Source organism: Pelodiscus sinensis, chromosome 31, assembly GCF_052426305.1.
Source record: "Pelodiscus sinensis isolate ZL-2025 chromosome 31, ASM5242630v1, whole genome shotgun sequence".
Classification (NCBI taxonomy): domain Eukaryota; kingdom Metazoa; phylum Chordata; order Testudines; family Trionychidae; genus Pelodiscus; species Pelodiscus sinensis.
The window spans coordinates 10089909-10105829 of record NC_143082.1 but is presented as its reverse complement, the minus strand read 5'-3'; the positions used below and the strand labels follow the sequence as shown (position 1 = coordinate 10105829).

Genomic DNA, 15921 nt, shown 5'->3' with positions numbered 1-15921 from the left:
CTTCACTTGCAATTACACCTGGCCGGACTTCTCTCCAGTGACTTATCTGGCTCCTTGTTGGCCTGTCAGGGCTGCTGATGGGCGCACATCCCCTTGCCGGCCTGAAGCCCCACTCAGTGCCCAGGAATGCTGCCTGGAGCAAACCAGGCTGACACTCCGTGCCAGTGTGCAGCGGCCAGGCTGGTGCAGTCCCCACAGTGCTGCAGAAGTCTTTGAGCCCCACCCAGACTTTGCTCAATGGCTGGTTAATTTAGGTTCATTAAGTGGGGCACCTGGCCTCTATTATTAACTATTTTGTTCCTATTCAAAGACATCCCGCCCCGCCCCCGCCCATCACCAGAGCAGCACCAGCTCTGGCCCAAACATAGCAGGCTGGGTAGGAGTCACTATGGTCTGATGTTTATTTGACTGTTCTTAGCATCAGTGGGAATAAAACCCTGTCAAAGCAAGGGGAGCATTTCCGGCCTTCTGCACTCCAGCACATCACCTACCATGCGTTGCTCAAGTCTCCCTCAGGGACAGGGTCTGCATCATGGTGCTAGACAGCCCACTGTTGCTAATACAGCCACATCAAACAGGTTCTCACCCGCCCCAGAGAGGCATAAGCCTGTCCTTGTCTCTGCTGAATTTCAGGTTTCTGCCTGGAGCAACTGAGAGGCAGCAGCGGTGAAAGGTTGGAGGTCACACACAATCAACAAAGGCCATGTCTACACTGAGAGATAAGGTCGAATTTATTAAGGTCAGTTTTCTAGCACCCAGTGTTGTAAAGTCAAAGGTGCACTGCCCCACTGAGAGCAAGAATTAGTTCCAAGTAGCGCCTCCCCAGTAGGGTGGCTTCCGTTGACATTGAAAGCAATGCACTTTACCTTCTGGGTTATGCTCCCAGTGCACGTGGAACCAAAACTGTGCAGCTGGTGGTTCTGGGTATTTGTCGTTAGCATCCCCTAATGCACTTGTTCCTAACCCTCCCCCCACTTGAGAGCAACGGCAAGCAATCTTTTCGTGTCCTTTTTCCCCTTGGTTAGCTGCACAGACGCCATAGCAGCCTCAACCCATTGTGGATCCTGTTGAGCATCAAAGCATGATAACGATTTTAACCATGGTGCACTTAATGCTGGAGTATATCCAGGGTCCACCAGAGTGAGGACGAATCTCAGGAGGCCATAAACATACTCTTCAGTGAAGCACTTGAGTATCCTTTCTCCTCAGTGCTCTTTGTGATCTTGGCATAGAGATCTGCCTTCCTTTTGCTCATTTATAATTCTGCGAGACCAGATTCCTCTCCCAACACAGCAATTAGGTCCAGGATCTTCTGCATGCTCCATGCGAGTGCTCGTTTGCGGCCCTGGGAACTCATGGAATGTATGGTCAGGTGTTCCGCTGCCTGCTCTGTGGTTTGCTCACCATGCTGGCCACATAGAAAATGAAATTCACATTTTCCTGGGATTTTTCCTGTTTACCTGGAGAGCAGCAGAGCTGAAAGTCCTGGCCAGAGCAGTCACTGTGGGGCACCTCCTGTAGGCTGAGAATGTCAACTTTTATTGAGCTGCATCTGCACTACTGTAAAATCGACCAGGCAAGGTCGAATTTAGCGTTACTCCTTGTGAAAGCAGGAGTACAGAAAGTCCACACCACTGAGCCCTTAAGTCGATGGAAAGGGCTTGCTGCTGTGAACTCATTGTTCTGAAAATCGACCTAATGCAGTTAAGTTCAACCTAAGCTCCTAGTGTAGACCAGGCATAAGTAACAGTGACTGTGTGTTTCTGTCCCAGACTCTTTGGAAAGTGGCTCTTCTGCTCTTGCTCAAACTTTCCAGGCCAGCTCGCCCCCAGACAGTGCGCAGAGGGAGCCTCCTGATGAAGCTGAAAAGAGCCCCTTGGAATAGGCCTGCTTAGGTGACCTTTCTACCTGGGGGTGTTAAGTGCCCTACACAGAACAATAGTAATCAACAGCCATTGGCCCAGGACTAAGTGTGAGACTCTTGTCCCTTTAATCTCAAGTTTCAAGCTTCCCTCCCAGAGGTCTGGGCTCACAAAAGCCCTTAAGCGCGTGCATAACAGTAAGCGTTGCCATCAATGGGACTCTCACACAGTCAAAGTTAAGTCTGTATTTGACTCATTCCCAACAGATCTCCTCTTTGGTCCTCAGTTCGAGTGGCTCAACATGAGTCCGATGGGGAGGGAGAAAGTGCTGGGAGGAGGCATCTGATTTCCCACCCACAAGGACAGAGTGCTGCAGCCCAGCAGGGCATCCTTTTATAGTACCCTTTATATCATTGTTAAGAGTAGCAGGTATTGATATACAATGCATTTGTCATCTTATTGTGCTTCCTATGAAAATGTGTGTACATAGTACAGATACCAGAGATAATTCAACACTTTATACACTTGAAGGCATTCAGAGATCGGTAACAGAAAAATGGCACAATATCAAGGCCTAAATGCTACTGGATGGGTATCTACACTGATATGCCGCATACAGAGAAAGACAGATATATATATATGTACACACATATATATATATAGTCATATATATTATATATTATATATAAGAAATATAAAATGAGGATGATATAGTCAAACAGACAAATAAAAAATTATAAGTTTCAACGGGCGAGCGTCAAGGTCAAATCCAAACCCAAGCCCCATCTTTAAAAGCTTTAGAGCGCAAGAGTGAGAATCAGAAAGAAAAGGAATGAAACCGCACGAAGGAGCCGTAAGACAATGGATGAACGTGGCTGACCCGTTTGTCTTTGGGCGAGTGCTAGATACAAAGGCCTGACCCCCGTTCCTAATGTGGGTCAGGAAGTAAAATAACAACACTCGGAAAGTAAAATAAAGATTAGAAACAAAATAACAAACAATGACATTGCAAAAGCTCTTAAAGCTAAGTAGCACGTCAGCCCTGCGGAGCTGTCAGTTGGTGGAGGGCGCAGGGTGGGTGCGAGCATTCTGGGGCTGGCCCGGATAGTGGGACAGATGGATGGAGGCAGCCCAGGCAAGGTCTGGCTCTGGAGACCCTGCTGCGGCTGCTGGGGCTGGGGTGGGGGCTGGGTTTGGTACACACAAGTCAAACTAACCTCACAGCTCATCTCTGTGTACCAGTGTCCTACGAAGGGCTGATGACGCCCACACAGCCCAGCCTATGGGCACTCGGCGCAGAGACTGGGACACAAAGGGCTGTGGGTGGCTGTGAGTGACTGGCACCAGTGGAAAGCTGCCTGCCCCTTTCCGAAGTGGCGGGTGATGTGGGAATTCTTCCTGGAGCCCGTGGGTCATTTCCGAAGAGTCGGAGGGTCCCCAGAGGGTTCTGCTTGGGGGCTGTGGGGCTTGGTTCAGCTGATCGCGGCAGAGCTGAGGGCACGAGCAGGTTCCTGTGGACAAAATCTGTCCTGCTGGAAGCCCTCTTCTGTGGGAAGTCAGCTCCGCCCAAGCAGCTCCCCAGCTCTGAGCCGGGGCCTTGACAAAGCCCTACAAAGCACCTGCTTGGGGGACATGAGATCAGCTTGGGGGAGCTGGACGGTGCTCCCCCCTAAAACCCTTGTGTCTGACTCTCCATAGCGCAGCTCTGGTGCGTGGGTTGCTGGCTCCGGCTAATCCCACTTGCATGGGAAGCGGCAGCACCATCAGCATTTTCTTCACCTGCCATGCTCCCTCTCATGCTCCCCAGAGCACATCCAACCCTTGGCAGCGTTACCTGGTAAGGACTGGGGGGGGGAGGGGGGGTTGGGAATTTATCTCCTTCCTGCTCCCAACTGGCTATAAGGCTTCTGCCTTAGGGGCAAAGGAGGTTGAGGCCTCTTAGGTGTTTTGGAAGGTCCTCCTGGACCCTGCAGCATGTACAGGGCTCTCCCCCCAGCTGTCTTTGGTGCCGGCCACACACAGGGGCTCTCTGCATTGTGTGGGTTCCATGTGTCAGCGTTTGGGCAGGAGGCCTGGGGGAAGAGGGAGAGGGGGGAGGAGGAGGATGGTGAAGGGAGGAGGAAGGTTGTGCTAGCTCACAGGGGGGGCTATCATTCCCCCAGCTCAGCCCATAGAGCACCAGCTGAGGTCATGCTGGAGGGGGACAGGAGCCTGGGGAGACTTGGGGGCAGCTGCCCTTTAGCTGAACCGTCAGCCAGGGAAGGTTCCCAGGGACCATCATGCTCAGCACTCAGTACCAGGGGCCGCGGGGACCAAGACCAAAGCAAGACTGTGGCTGCTGAATTGGCTGCCGGGCTCACGGGACCTAGAGCAAAAGCTCATGGGATCCAGGTCTGTTAGCATCTCCCATCCACGCTGGGGTGATGTGCTGAGAGGGACCCAGGCAAACATGAGCAGTGGGGCCCCTTGCTCAGGACAGGAACTGGGAGCCCTTGCCACTGGAGGTGATGCTCCAGCACTAACAGACCCCTCTGCTCTGCAGAGTTGGCTGGAGCTCAGCGCCGGGATGCAAACCCTCCCAGCACCAGGGTGCTCCCAGTCCAAAGTGTGGCCGTGGGAGAGCCATGGAAAGCAAGTACAAGGGCAGGAATGTGGAACTGGGGAGTGGGCCGACTCCCCACATGGGATGGCAGCTGGAGGGCGGATTCTTCTGGGGTTCTTTCTCTTTGGAGTTAAAAACAAATTGAGGAGCCGAGGAGGAGCAGGGCAGGTCCTGTGGCCCAGCCTGGTCTGTGTGGAGATCCTGCGCAGGCTGCAGCGTCAGCGCCGCAGGGGGCTGGTGGGACCGGAATGTCCAAGACTCTCTAAACTATGGGGCGGAGGGGAGAGCAGCTGGCGCCGAGTCTGTATCCAGGGTCAGAAACCAACCCAACCGCCTGCCACCTGGCCCTAAACCTGAGGCCTTCGCTCTTGTTAATGTCCCACTTGGTGAGGAGCAAGGGCCCCTAGGTGTGTCCCGTCCGTGGGCGCCCCCCAGGGACAGGGGCCATGCTCAGGAGGGCTTTGGTAGCGTCCGTCGTACATCCAGATGTCAGTTAGCAGGTGAAGTCCTCAAACGTGCCCCGGGCCGGGTGGTGAGGTAGGATGTTGGCTGCATACGTCATGCCAGCTGGGTGGCCCCTTAGGCTCTCGCAGGGGTTCTGGGGGCAAGGGAGAGGAGGGGTGTTAAGATGGGGCGCGGAGAGAAGAGCAGATTACACGGCGACAGCATCATGCAGTGCCTTGGCACCCGCAAAGTAACCACGGCGACCTGGAAGCTCAGGGGATGGCCCCTCCCAGCACAAGCCATCGCCATACACCTGGCTGAGTGACGCCACCTCCCTCAACAAAGGCCCTGCTCATAGATGGGCGGCAATGGGTGAACTGCCCAGCGCCCTCAGCCAAGTGCCCCCCGTGGGGCTGGATCAGAACTTTCTGGCCCCACGAGAACCGCAGCTGCCAGCTGTCTTCGGCAAGCCAGCCGGCATGAGCCCCGGTGCCACGGCGACTGGCACGCTGGCAAGGCCTTGGTAGTTTTCTAGCCTCTCCCTCTCCAGAGGCTGCCGGCTGCCCCTCCAGGCATGCCCAGCGGACAGGGCCACTGTAGCATGAAGCCCCCTCGCAGGTTGTGGATCCCAGCCTCACCCTTTCACCCCAGCAATCCCTGCAGCACAAAGGCTGTTCCCAAGCACCATGTTCTCAGCAGCCTCCCGGCTTTGGGGGTCCTAACTTTGGCTTTCAAGGCAGCCAGACCTTGCCGGGCCCTTGCGAGTTAGCTCACAGGTGCAGGAGCAGGAGGAGACCAGGACAGCACGGGTGCCCGCCTTGTGTGTGGGGATCCTGGCCAGCCCTGGTCAGTGCTATGAGTCTGCTCATGGGCAGTGGGTATAATAGACAGGGGAAGGCAATGCCTTCCCAAACTGCCAGCCTAGACCGGCCCACACTCCACCCCAGGCCCCCAGCCTCCTCTAGGGCTCTCTGGGACTCAGCCCCACAAAGCCTGGCCCATGCCACCAACTGTTCAGGGCCGTGGCACTGGCCACCCTCTCTCTCCCAGTGCTCCAGCTGGAGCCGTGTGCAGTGCACCCTCCTCCCCCTCCCCCACTATGCTCTGGCCGTGAGTGCATGCAGCCCGGTCCCTCACCTCCATGCTCTAGCCGGGGCTGTACGCTACCTTCTCCCCATCCTCGCGCTCTAGCTGGGGCCATGTGCTGCCCACCCTTCCTCTCCCTGTGCTCTGGCTGGGGCCGCAGAAAGGTTGAGGGACGGGTGGCCTGCCCATAGAGTGGGTGGGGGGGAGGGGGAGCTCTCAAAGGGCCTTGGGCTGGGGGGGGGACATAGGGGCTTGCCTCCCCCAGCCCTAGGTTGACCCACTGCCCATGGGTCTGCCCCTCTCACAAGCACACAGCAGCTCCCAATGGAAGCCCCCGGCCTAAGGGGTTCACTGTGCAGCATGGGGCACTGCAGGGCAGCGTGCTGCCCTCCCCCCACATAGGGTGCATGGGGCTGTCAGGGAGTCCAGCGGGGGTGGGGAGGGAGAGAGGGGCATGGCCCAGGCCACAAGAAGAGGGGCAGGTTCAGCACTTACATGGCGTTTCACATCATCCATGCTCAGGGTGACGCCCTTGTCTGTGTTGTTCCTTTTGTGGTTCTTTTGGCACTTGGGCCGGCGACACAGCTTGTACTTTATCACCTGAAAGTGAAAGCGGCTGCTGGGCAGGAGGCCCCCTCAGCGACCCAGAGCACCCTGCGCACCGAGGAGTCCGGGGCACCGGTCGCACGACGCCGAGGGGCTGGTGGAAACGGCACAGGCCACATCCTGCTCCCAGCCACAGCACGGTAAATCCAGAGTGACTCCCCATTCTGGACTGGCTGCTCAGAAACCAGCCCTAAAGTGTAGGGGCTCACAGCTCCCATGGGCGCGCAGAGCAGGGCAGGGCAAGGAGGGATTTGGGCCCCAGGGGTTGGCAGGAGGTGCGCGAGGCTGGCACCAGCTGGCGAGGGCGGGGGATTTTATGCTGAGAGGGGAAGGGCTGGGCAGGATGGGGAGTGTGGGGGCCGGTGGGGGAGCAGGAGGGGAAGTGACATGCAGAGGTGACAGGGAGGGAGGAGCTGTGGAGGAAGCAGTGTGTGTGTGGGGGGGGGATTAGGGGACCTTGGTGCATCATGGGGCTTGTTCTCAGTGCCCCCTCCTTCACTCACCTCATAAGCATAATCGAAGAGCTCCAGCACGGTCAGGATGCTGGCCCCGATGAACAGCCCCATCTGCCCGCCGATGTCGCCTGAAGAGGAGAGAGTTGAGAGCAGTCAGGAGGGGCTGGCAGGGAGTGGGCCCCCCTCAGCCAGGGCTCAGTGACATGGCGGCGGGCAGGACAGCTGAGGAAGAGAGACAAGACGGAGGGAGGGAGGGGGAGGAGAAGGCAGCAGCTGCACTTGCCCTAGTGGTTCATCCACCTGCAGTGAGAAGCTGGCTCTCCCCACGCGTTCATTCTAGTGGTCTCCGATGAGCCTGTGACATGGACAACCCCAACCCCCGGCTAGCCAAAGCTGGAGGCTCCTGGGGAGCCTCGGTCCGGACCCCAGGCTGCAGCATGGGGAGCTCTGATCTACTGGAGCAAAGACTGGTGTTTCCATAACTGGGGTTCTTCCAGGTGTGTCCATTCCACAGTAGATGTGCGTGCTCGTCATGGGCACCGTGCCGGAAGTGTTTCCCCTAGCAGTACCTGTTGGGGAGCAGCTCTAGCAACTCCAGCGATCCACCCCACTAAGCCACTGGGACCCACCCCACCTCCCTACTTTCAGCTGATGCCAGCTCACAGCCCTAGAGCAAGTCGTCCACTCTGCCCCTGCCAGCTCTAGCCCTGGGGAGGCTGGGAGTGGCTGCTCGGCTGCTCCCAGGCTGGAACTGGGCTGCGATGCTGCCCCAGAGCAAGCCTCCTGCCTTCCCCAGGGCTGAAGCTGGCATCAGTTGAAGGTAGGGAGGCGGGGCGGGCAGCTTGCTCTGGGGCTGAGCGGGGGAGCAGCATAAGGGGCTCTGTGTGCTCCCTCCGCCCTCAGTTCTTTCTTGCTGGAGACACTGACAGTGGGGAGGAGGGCGGGTCGTGGAATGGACAGGAGCAACACATCTCAAAGAGCACTAGCTATGGAGCCTCCTTCGCGTGGTTCCTCATGTCCATTCCACGCTGAGTGTCTCCAGGCAGTGCCCCCTCGGAGCGCTCATGGACAAGCAGGTGGCAAGACAGTGCTGCTGAGCCCAGCGCCATCCTCAGCCTGGGTGCCCATGGCACAGTGTGCAGCAAAGGTGTGCATTGACAGCCCTGAAGCAGCCTGACACATGCCCTGGATTGGTATGTGAGCCAGGAACGCCACCAAAGAGGCTTCTGCTCTGCTTGAATGGGCTCTCTCAGTCAGCAGCGGGGGTCTCCCGGTAGGTCACAGCAAATGCAAGGGGTGATCCAGTTTGAAATCCTCTGCATGGAGACAGGCTAGCCTCTGATCCGCTCAGCCATAGAGATGAACAGCTGGGTACCTCTCCGGTACGGCTTATCCAATCTAGGTAAAAAGCTAGGGCCCGTCTCACACCTAGGCTGTGTCTAGACTGCATCCCTTTTCCGTAAAAGGGATGCAAATTAGACACATCGCAATTGCAAATGAAGAGGGGATTTAAATCCCCCCCGCTTCATTTTCATAAACATGGCTGCCGCTTTTTTCTGGCTCGGAGCTTTGCCGGAAAAAAGCGCCAGTCTAGACGGGGATCTTTCGGAAAATAAAGCCTTTTCCGAAAGATCCCTTATTCCTTTTTTAAAGCGCCGTCTAGACTGGCGCTTTTTTCCGGCAAAGCTCCGAGCCGGAAAAAAGCGGCAGCCATGTTTATACAAATGAAGCAGAGGGGATTTAAATCCCCGCTTCATTTGCAATTGCGATGTGTCTAATTTGCATCCCTTTTACGGAAAAGGGATGCAGTCTAGACACAGCCCCAGAGTGTGAAGGGGTCTCTCCTCGCTCAGTGTGTGGGGCTTAGGGCAGGGATTGGCAGGAAGATGTACCGGCCCATGTGGAAAGTGGACACCCCCTTGGGGAGAAAGTCTGGGTATGATTGGAGCTGACCCTGGTCCTTATGGAAGACCGTCTACGGCAGTTCACAGGTCAAGGAGCAAAGCTCGGAGACTCATCTGGCCGATGATCTAGCCACTTTCCATGACAGATGCGACAGGAACACCTGGACAGAGGCTTCAAAGGCCGCCCCATGAACCAGGCTAGGACCAAATTAAGGTCCCACTGGGGACCTGACCTGAGGGAAGAGCCGTTCCAGGCCTTGGAGGAATCTGCCCAAGTCATGCGACAAGACTCTGTGACCTTGGCCTGGTGGATGGAAAGCAGAAATGGTCCCCAGACACACTCTGAGCAAGGCCCTGGTTCTTCAGGTGGAGCAGATAATCCAGGCTCGACTGGACCGGAGCCATGAGAACCTCGTCTATTTTGGCAGGTAGGTCTGATGTGTTGAAGGCTTTCTGCTATCGAGAAGGACCGGGCGGATGCCCTCTGAACAGGCCTGTTCCTCAGGGCTCAGCCATGCAGCATCCATGCCACGAGGTTGGGGTGCAGCAGGCAGCTGTGGTCCTGGCACAGGAAATCCAATCAGTCTGGCAGTGGCCTTGGGGTGGGGGGAGCACCCCCAGGCTCGACAGGGTTCCATGAGCAATTGTGCAGGAAATACCATGGACTCAAGGACTGTCAGTACCAGTGCTCCTGGACCTGGCAGGAGGCATGTGTCATCAAAGGTCTGCACTCCCATGACAGAGAGCCGGCCATGAACCTCTCTGGGCCCCCAGGCTGGCAGTTGAAGGGGGTCAGTGGGGTGCACTTCTCATGGGGGCTGGAGAGCATTGTCTGGCTCTTCCCTTGGTGGGGTACGGCCCGAGTGCAGGCTTTCCCCATGACTGGAGAGCGGTGGGAGCCTGGGAAGCCACCTGCAGGGCTTCCAATGTGGAGGGCACCTGGATCTGGCTCAGGGTCCTGCTGATTTCTGGGGATGCTGGCATGGAATGGGCTGGGCTACTCTGCTCCACTTGGGCTGGTCTTGCTCATCCCCAGATTTATCCCACTGTTTACAGGAGGGTGGTGAATGGCCCTGCACCATCCTTTTCAGCTTCTTCGCTGAAGCCACTGATGGGAAGCAATGTCACGGGGTGGACAGTACCGCCGGGGTATTACACACCGAGGCCACGATGCTCAGTGCCAAGTCAGATCAGCTCGTTGGTGCCAGACGTGGATCAGAATCCAAAGGGAGGCAGCAAAGCCAAATGTCCTGTTCTTTTTTGGTCTTTGGCTGGAAGGACTTGCAAATCTTGCACTTGTCACTTACGTGACCTTTGCCCAAGCAGCACAAGGGACACACTCACCAGCATGGGCCATTAGTAGGATTTGAAACCGGGGGATTGGAGCATGCCCTGGCCAAGGCAAAGTCCTGCAAGGGACAGCAAAGTCACTAACTATCCAGGTACGATGCTACTAGGGAACTATCTGCAGGAAAACAAGCAAACGAATGCTGTAGGAACAAAGGGCTACAGCAGTTAGCTGGAGCAAAAGCCGTTGTGAGCACCATCACTGGGGGCAAGAAGGCGCTGAGGGTGGTGGGACAGCACACTGCCCCTTATGCCGTGCCAGGGAGGTGCCACTCCAGGGGTCGCTAGAGGTGCTCCCCTATGGGTCCCCCTGAGGGAAAATCGTTCTGCACTGGCACGTGTGGCGAGCACACGCACCTACTGTGGAATGCACACGAGCAATCCTTTGAAGAAGAGCCTGGGAGCTCAGCAACCCTTCCCATGGGCTCTGGGCAGGGGTTCTGCTCAGTGGAAGGAGGGGAGCAAATCCTGCTGCTCTGCGATGAATGGACTCACCAGGGATTCACTAGGAGGCTGGGGCACTGAGCCGGGGAGCCTGCAGCCATGCCAGGATTTTCCCAGAGCACCAGGGTTCTGGGCTGCAGGTTTGGGCTCGGTGTCCTCAATCAGTATGGAGCCAGCAAGCCCCTCCCCAGGGATGGCTGCTCCAAGGGGCCAAATACCCACCGCTCCCACCGACCCGCAGTCCCTCTAGGAATCAAGCCCTGATTCGGGAAGGGTCTAGGATTGGATGTCAGGCTCTAGGGCCCTGCAGAGGAATGCAGGGCTGCTCTGACTCGTACCAGCCACTGGACCCCGCGGGATCCGCTCTATCTTTGGAGTATCGAGGCCCAAGAGTTTCTCTAACACTGGGAGAGCTGGGGCAGGAAGGTTCTGCAGGAGAAACCCGTGTGTGTGTGTGTGTGTGTGTGTGTGTGTGTGTCATTTGCCTGTCATACAAGGGTCTGTCAACTGGGACCTCCCACTAGCTTCCCCCAATGACAGCTAGGTGACTCCGTGCACCTGCCCATAATTTCTGCACTCCCATGAGCCCTACTCCCCAAGCCAGCTGAAGCCCAACCCCAGTGGTGCTGCACTGAGATGACACCCGCTCATTACATGGATCCATTATTAGTTTCCAATGAGTTTCTTCACAAAGCCCTCAAACACCGGCCGTTGGGTCTGCAGGAAGGAGGCTGCTGAAGGGGAAAGAGATCATGATGGAGCTTTGGAGGAGGACTGGCCCTGACGTGCTGCTTCCCACTCATTGACACCTGGGTCACTTGCCAGACATGGGCCACATGTGCTCCCCTCCCCCATCTGGCTGTGGTGGGGTGGGAGGCAAATTAGCAAGCGGAGTCAGCTGCCCCGGGCCAGGCTGAGAGGTGAAGTGTGCGAGGGGCGTGAGCTCCATGCGGAACCGTCCGAGCTGGGGCCTGCGCCCTTGCCGCTATTCCACGTGATGCTCTGCTCTCCAGGTTTGCCCCCGGGCTGCTCACGACAGGGATGGTCCCCGGGGGGCAGCAGGGGAAGCAGACACCCTGTGCTGCCTGGGGCACTGCCGATGGGGGTGGGGAGAACCAGGCCTGCCGACGGGGGTGGGGAGAAAGGGGGGATTGTCTCAGGGCCCGGCTATTCAAAAGAGCCCAGGGCTCCTGGTTGTTGTTGCCCCTACGGTGGCAGTGACAACAGCTGGAGCTCTGGGCCCTTTAAATTGCTACTGGAGCCCCATGCAACATATTCCAGGCAGCAGCTCACTGAAGGGGGGATAAAGAGGGTAGTTGCCCTGGGGCCTGGTGATTCCAAGGGGCCCAGGGCTCCCACCTGCTGCCACTGCAGTACTGGCAGCCCCAGGCTTATAAGTCACTGCTGGAGTGTCACACCATGTGGCTCTGAGGGGGCCACACCTTGCCAGGGGGCCCACGCAGGCTGTGGGCTCCCCCGCCAGGCAGCGCTCCTAGCTGCCTGGGGTAGGTGCAGTGTGTTCCAGATGGCACTGATGGAGGTTAGCTCCAATCCATCCCTTCTGCCTCAGGCCCTGCCCCTTCCTTGGGGGTGTGGAGCCACCCCCCCACCCTGCCCAGGGGCCCAGTGACAAGAATGGCTCCCATCAATCCCCCCACCGAGCCACATTCTGGGTGCGCAATACCTCCCGCGGCGCATATCACCACGTGCTCGGCCCTAGAGCCACAGAATCGCCATCCTCCCCACAGCCCCCCAAACTCAGCACCAAAGGCCCTGCCTCCCTGGGTCTCCCCAGTGCATGCCCACTGGGCTGCTGCAGAGCTAGGCTCCCTGACCCCCCTCCTTGCTTCAGCTCACCACCAGGCCCCACTGGCCAGGGGAAGGAGAGCCACTGCCCACCAGACGTGACAGGAGGCAGCTTGGGCTTGGTGCTGTGGGAGTCACTCAAGCTGAATGGACCACAAGCACTCTGCTCGGCAGTGACCCTGAGGCCTGGCTCCCTGCCTGGCCCTGAGGATAGAGCGACAGTACGGCTCACCCAGCAAGCCAGCCACCTCATAGGCCTTCTTCTGCTCAATCGTCTCATAGTTCAGGGCTTCAAAGAAGATATCCAGCACCAGGAAGTTCTCCCTGCAAGAGAGGAAGGGAGGCTCACTGCCGGGGGCTGGCTCTGTCTGCTGCCTGGAGTGGCTGAAGCACGTCCGGCCTGGATAAAACCAGCAGGAAGCCAAGAGTCCAGAGAAAGGAACCAGACATTCAGAACCAGCACCAGGTGTCCTATAGTTCTGGAGCCTGGACAGGTGTCCAGGGGGCCCAAGGGAATGAAACTCTTGTGGCACTAGCACTGCGTGCAGTGTCTTGGCTCCTTCAGCCCTGCGCCCATGGCTGCTGCGCACGCTGCCTCGCCCATTACCCGATGTATTGTTCCGACTTGTTGTACTTCTTGGCCAGGTACTTGGCTGAGGCCTTGCTGGGGATTTTCACCATGGACAGCTCCTTGCCAAAGCGAGTGACATTGCAGGGCATCTCACAGATGCAGTAATCATTGTCCTTCTCCAGCAGGAAATCTGGAGAAGGAGGCAGAAAGGAGGGGAAGGGAGAGAGAGAGCAAAATAAAACAACAGCAGCTCATACTCTACTGGGGCCGCTCGGCCTTCCCGTAACTTCAAAGCTGTCCCTGGAAAGTGCCACTCAACCCAGTCAACTGGAGGAAAGAAGGGGGAGAATTTCTGGACGATTTCTAGGAGCCTTTCCTCCCAGTTGTCACTTTCAAAGCCACTCCCCCGGCCCTAGCTAAGCACATCGACATCAACAAAGCAAGCACAAGGCGCTAACCGAGCCAAACCAAAGGAGGTGAAAGAAACCTCCCATCTGAAAACAATGCAAATAGAAATAATAGAAGGGGGTGGGGGCAATCAGTGCAGGGGTCAGAGGGAGGGACAGGGGAAGAGAGAGAGGAGAAATATGGTGCCTGCAGTCACATGCCTTTGGAGTCTGGAGGATTATAGTGGGGCAGAGTGGCCACCCACTGACCCAGAGGGGAGGAGCCCCTAGCAGAGCCCTGGTGGGCAGCGCCCTACTGAGCCACAAGGATGAATGTTCAGGAGGGTAGGTTGGCTGCAGCCAAGCCACTATCCTTGATAGTCAATGGCAAGGACCCATGACCAAGTTTCCGTTGCTGCCAAGTCTCTGTTGCTGAGTCCCCTCATTGTCTGCCGTGGGCAAGCCCTGTGGCCGAGTCTGATGTGGCAGCAGGGTCCTTGACAGGTGTGTAACAGGAGCGTTCACCACAGTAGCAGAGTGTGGGTCTTCCTCCTTCTCTAGTGGGTGGGCCACATAAAAGAATAAGGGTCTAATGCAGCTGCCAGCCAGTGGAGCTACTCCCTATGCGCCAGCAGTAAAGGCTTGTGCTTTTAGCAGTGAAAGGCTGGGGTTCAAGCCCCAAGGACAGCTGCTGGTGATGGTCACAGGACAACAGATGCCATCAGGGTGAACACTCAGGAGGAATCTCAAGCACAGCCAGCGCCCTCTTCCTCCTGCCCCATGGAGAGATAATGCTCCCTGGAAGGCCTGATAGGACCACAGCTCTGAGCTTCTGTGGTGGCGGATGTAGTGCTGGACCCTAGAGAGACTGGACTCACACAGTTAGATGGACGGAAGGGCCGGATTCAGAGCTGGCTAGATTCCCTTGGTGCTACACCCCTTCCTGATGTCTAGGAGAAACCTGCACGGGTTGTGGGCATCTCCCTTGGAAACTGGACTGAGGTGTGACTTAGGGACGGGGACCTTCCTTCACTCACTCCATTGCCGCTGGGTGCTCTCCTTGCCCCTGGGCATGCGTGGCACAGAGAGCCCTGTCCCCCGGGAATGGAAGATGCCCCAATGCCCTGCTGCTCAGGCCAGTGGCTAAACCTGTGAAGGGGAGAGGAGCAGGGGAGTCTCACCTAAAGCCGGGTCTGCGCATTCCTTGTACTGCTCGGGGGTGCAGTAGGGGGCGTCGCCTGCAGGGAGACAGAAGAGCAAAGTTTCAGTCTAATAGCTGCGCTGGGGCTGGGTTTAAGATGAAGAAGCTGATCCTGTGTATGTGTGTGTGGGGGATGGGTGGATAACACCAGCCTACATGGGCGCATGGTCTGGTCCAGTGTGGGTGGGTAAGGGATACCAGCCTACATGGGCCACTGATCTGATCCATCAGAGGAAGGGGGGGATATTAGACAACAGAGGCGATTAGTTTGGGTGGCGGGTATGGAGGGAGGATGGTGAGCTAGATGAGCCATTGGCCTAGTCCAGCAGGGATGCGGAGGAAGAGGGGTACAGCTAGACCAGCAATCTTATTTGCGTAGCAGCCTGAGTATTTATTTTGCTGCTTCTTGAACCTGTGTGTCACTTCCTAGCCTGCACCTGTCCCCCATCCTCCCTGGACCAGGAATCCCCCCAGCAACCTCAGTATCCTCCCTGTGCCATCAGGATCCTGAGCACACAGACAGTCTTGACTTTAACACCTCACCTCCGCTGTGCAGGGAATCCCTGCCCGGGGAAAGCAATTGACCAGAATAACGTGTGGCCTGTGATTCCACAGGTCCATTTCCAAGGTTCTGCGGATCACGACTGACCTGCTATGGCCTGTCTGCAAGTGACTAGTCCTGTCAGTGTCGGACCAGCACTAAAGCCTTGCAATAAAGGGCTAGTCCCATGAGAGGGGACATGTGTCCCAGGGGTGGGGGAACAGAGTAGAAAGTTCAATCTGCAGCCACTGCCTGGTCCCCCCACCTGCCTGCAGTAGCACATGCCTGCTTCAGGATTTCATAGAATCACAGAGTCATTGAACACTGGAACTGGAAGGGACCTGAAGAGGTCAAGTCCAGTCCCCGGCCCTCATTGCAGGACCAAGCACTGTCTAGATCACCCCGGCAGGTGTCTGTCTAACCTGCTTTTAAATATCTCCAGCGATGGAGATTCCACAACTTCCCCAGGCACCTTTGTGCTGCCTTCGTTACTTCCTCCAAGCCAGCCATGGAGCTTAGGCAAATACTGGGCTTGCCCTGACCTTGGTACCACAGCAGCTGCCATTAAGCGGCACTGTCTGCTCTGATCTGCAGAGATGGGCGTAGTGAGGGGTCTGTGGGCAGCATGGACTCCTCCACACCTACAGGGGAGGTACCTTCAGGGGC

At 57.1% G+C, this 15921-nt stretch overlaps 1 protein-coding gene across 5 annotated transcripts in view; it reads right to left on the bottom strand.

Annotated features, from left to right (window-relative positions):
• Positions 1 to 2092: 2092 nt before the first annotated feature.
• The window catches only part of ASIC1 (acid sensing ion channel subunit 1), a 133355-nt gene continuing 119526 nt past the window's right edge, over positions 2093 to 15921 (bottom strand). For all 5 annotated transcript variants that reach the window (XM_075902063.2, XM_075902067.2, XM_075902062.2 and 2 more), the window contains 6 exons: positions 14695 to 14751; positions 13164 to 13317; positions 12789 to 12880; positions 7104 to 7183; positions 6490 to 6594; positions 2093 to 5062 (listed from right to left, as the gene is read on the bottom strand). In XM_075902063.2, the coding sequence (XP_075758178.1) occupies positions 4958 to 5062; positions 6490 to 6594; positions 7104 to 7183; positions 12789 to 12880; positions 13164 to 13317; positions 14695 to 14751 (593 nt within the window). In that variant the 3' untranslated portion in view covers positions 2093 to 4957. The remainder of the gene's footprint in view (positions 5063 to 6489; positions 6595 to 7103; positions 7184 to 12788; positions 12881 to 13163; positions 13318 to 14694; positions 14752 to 15921) is intronic.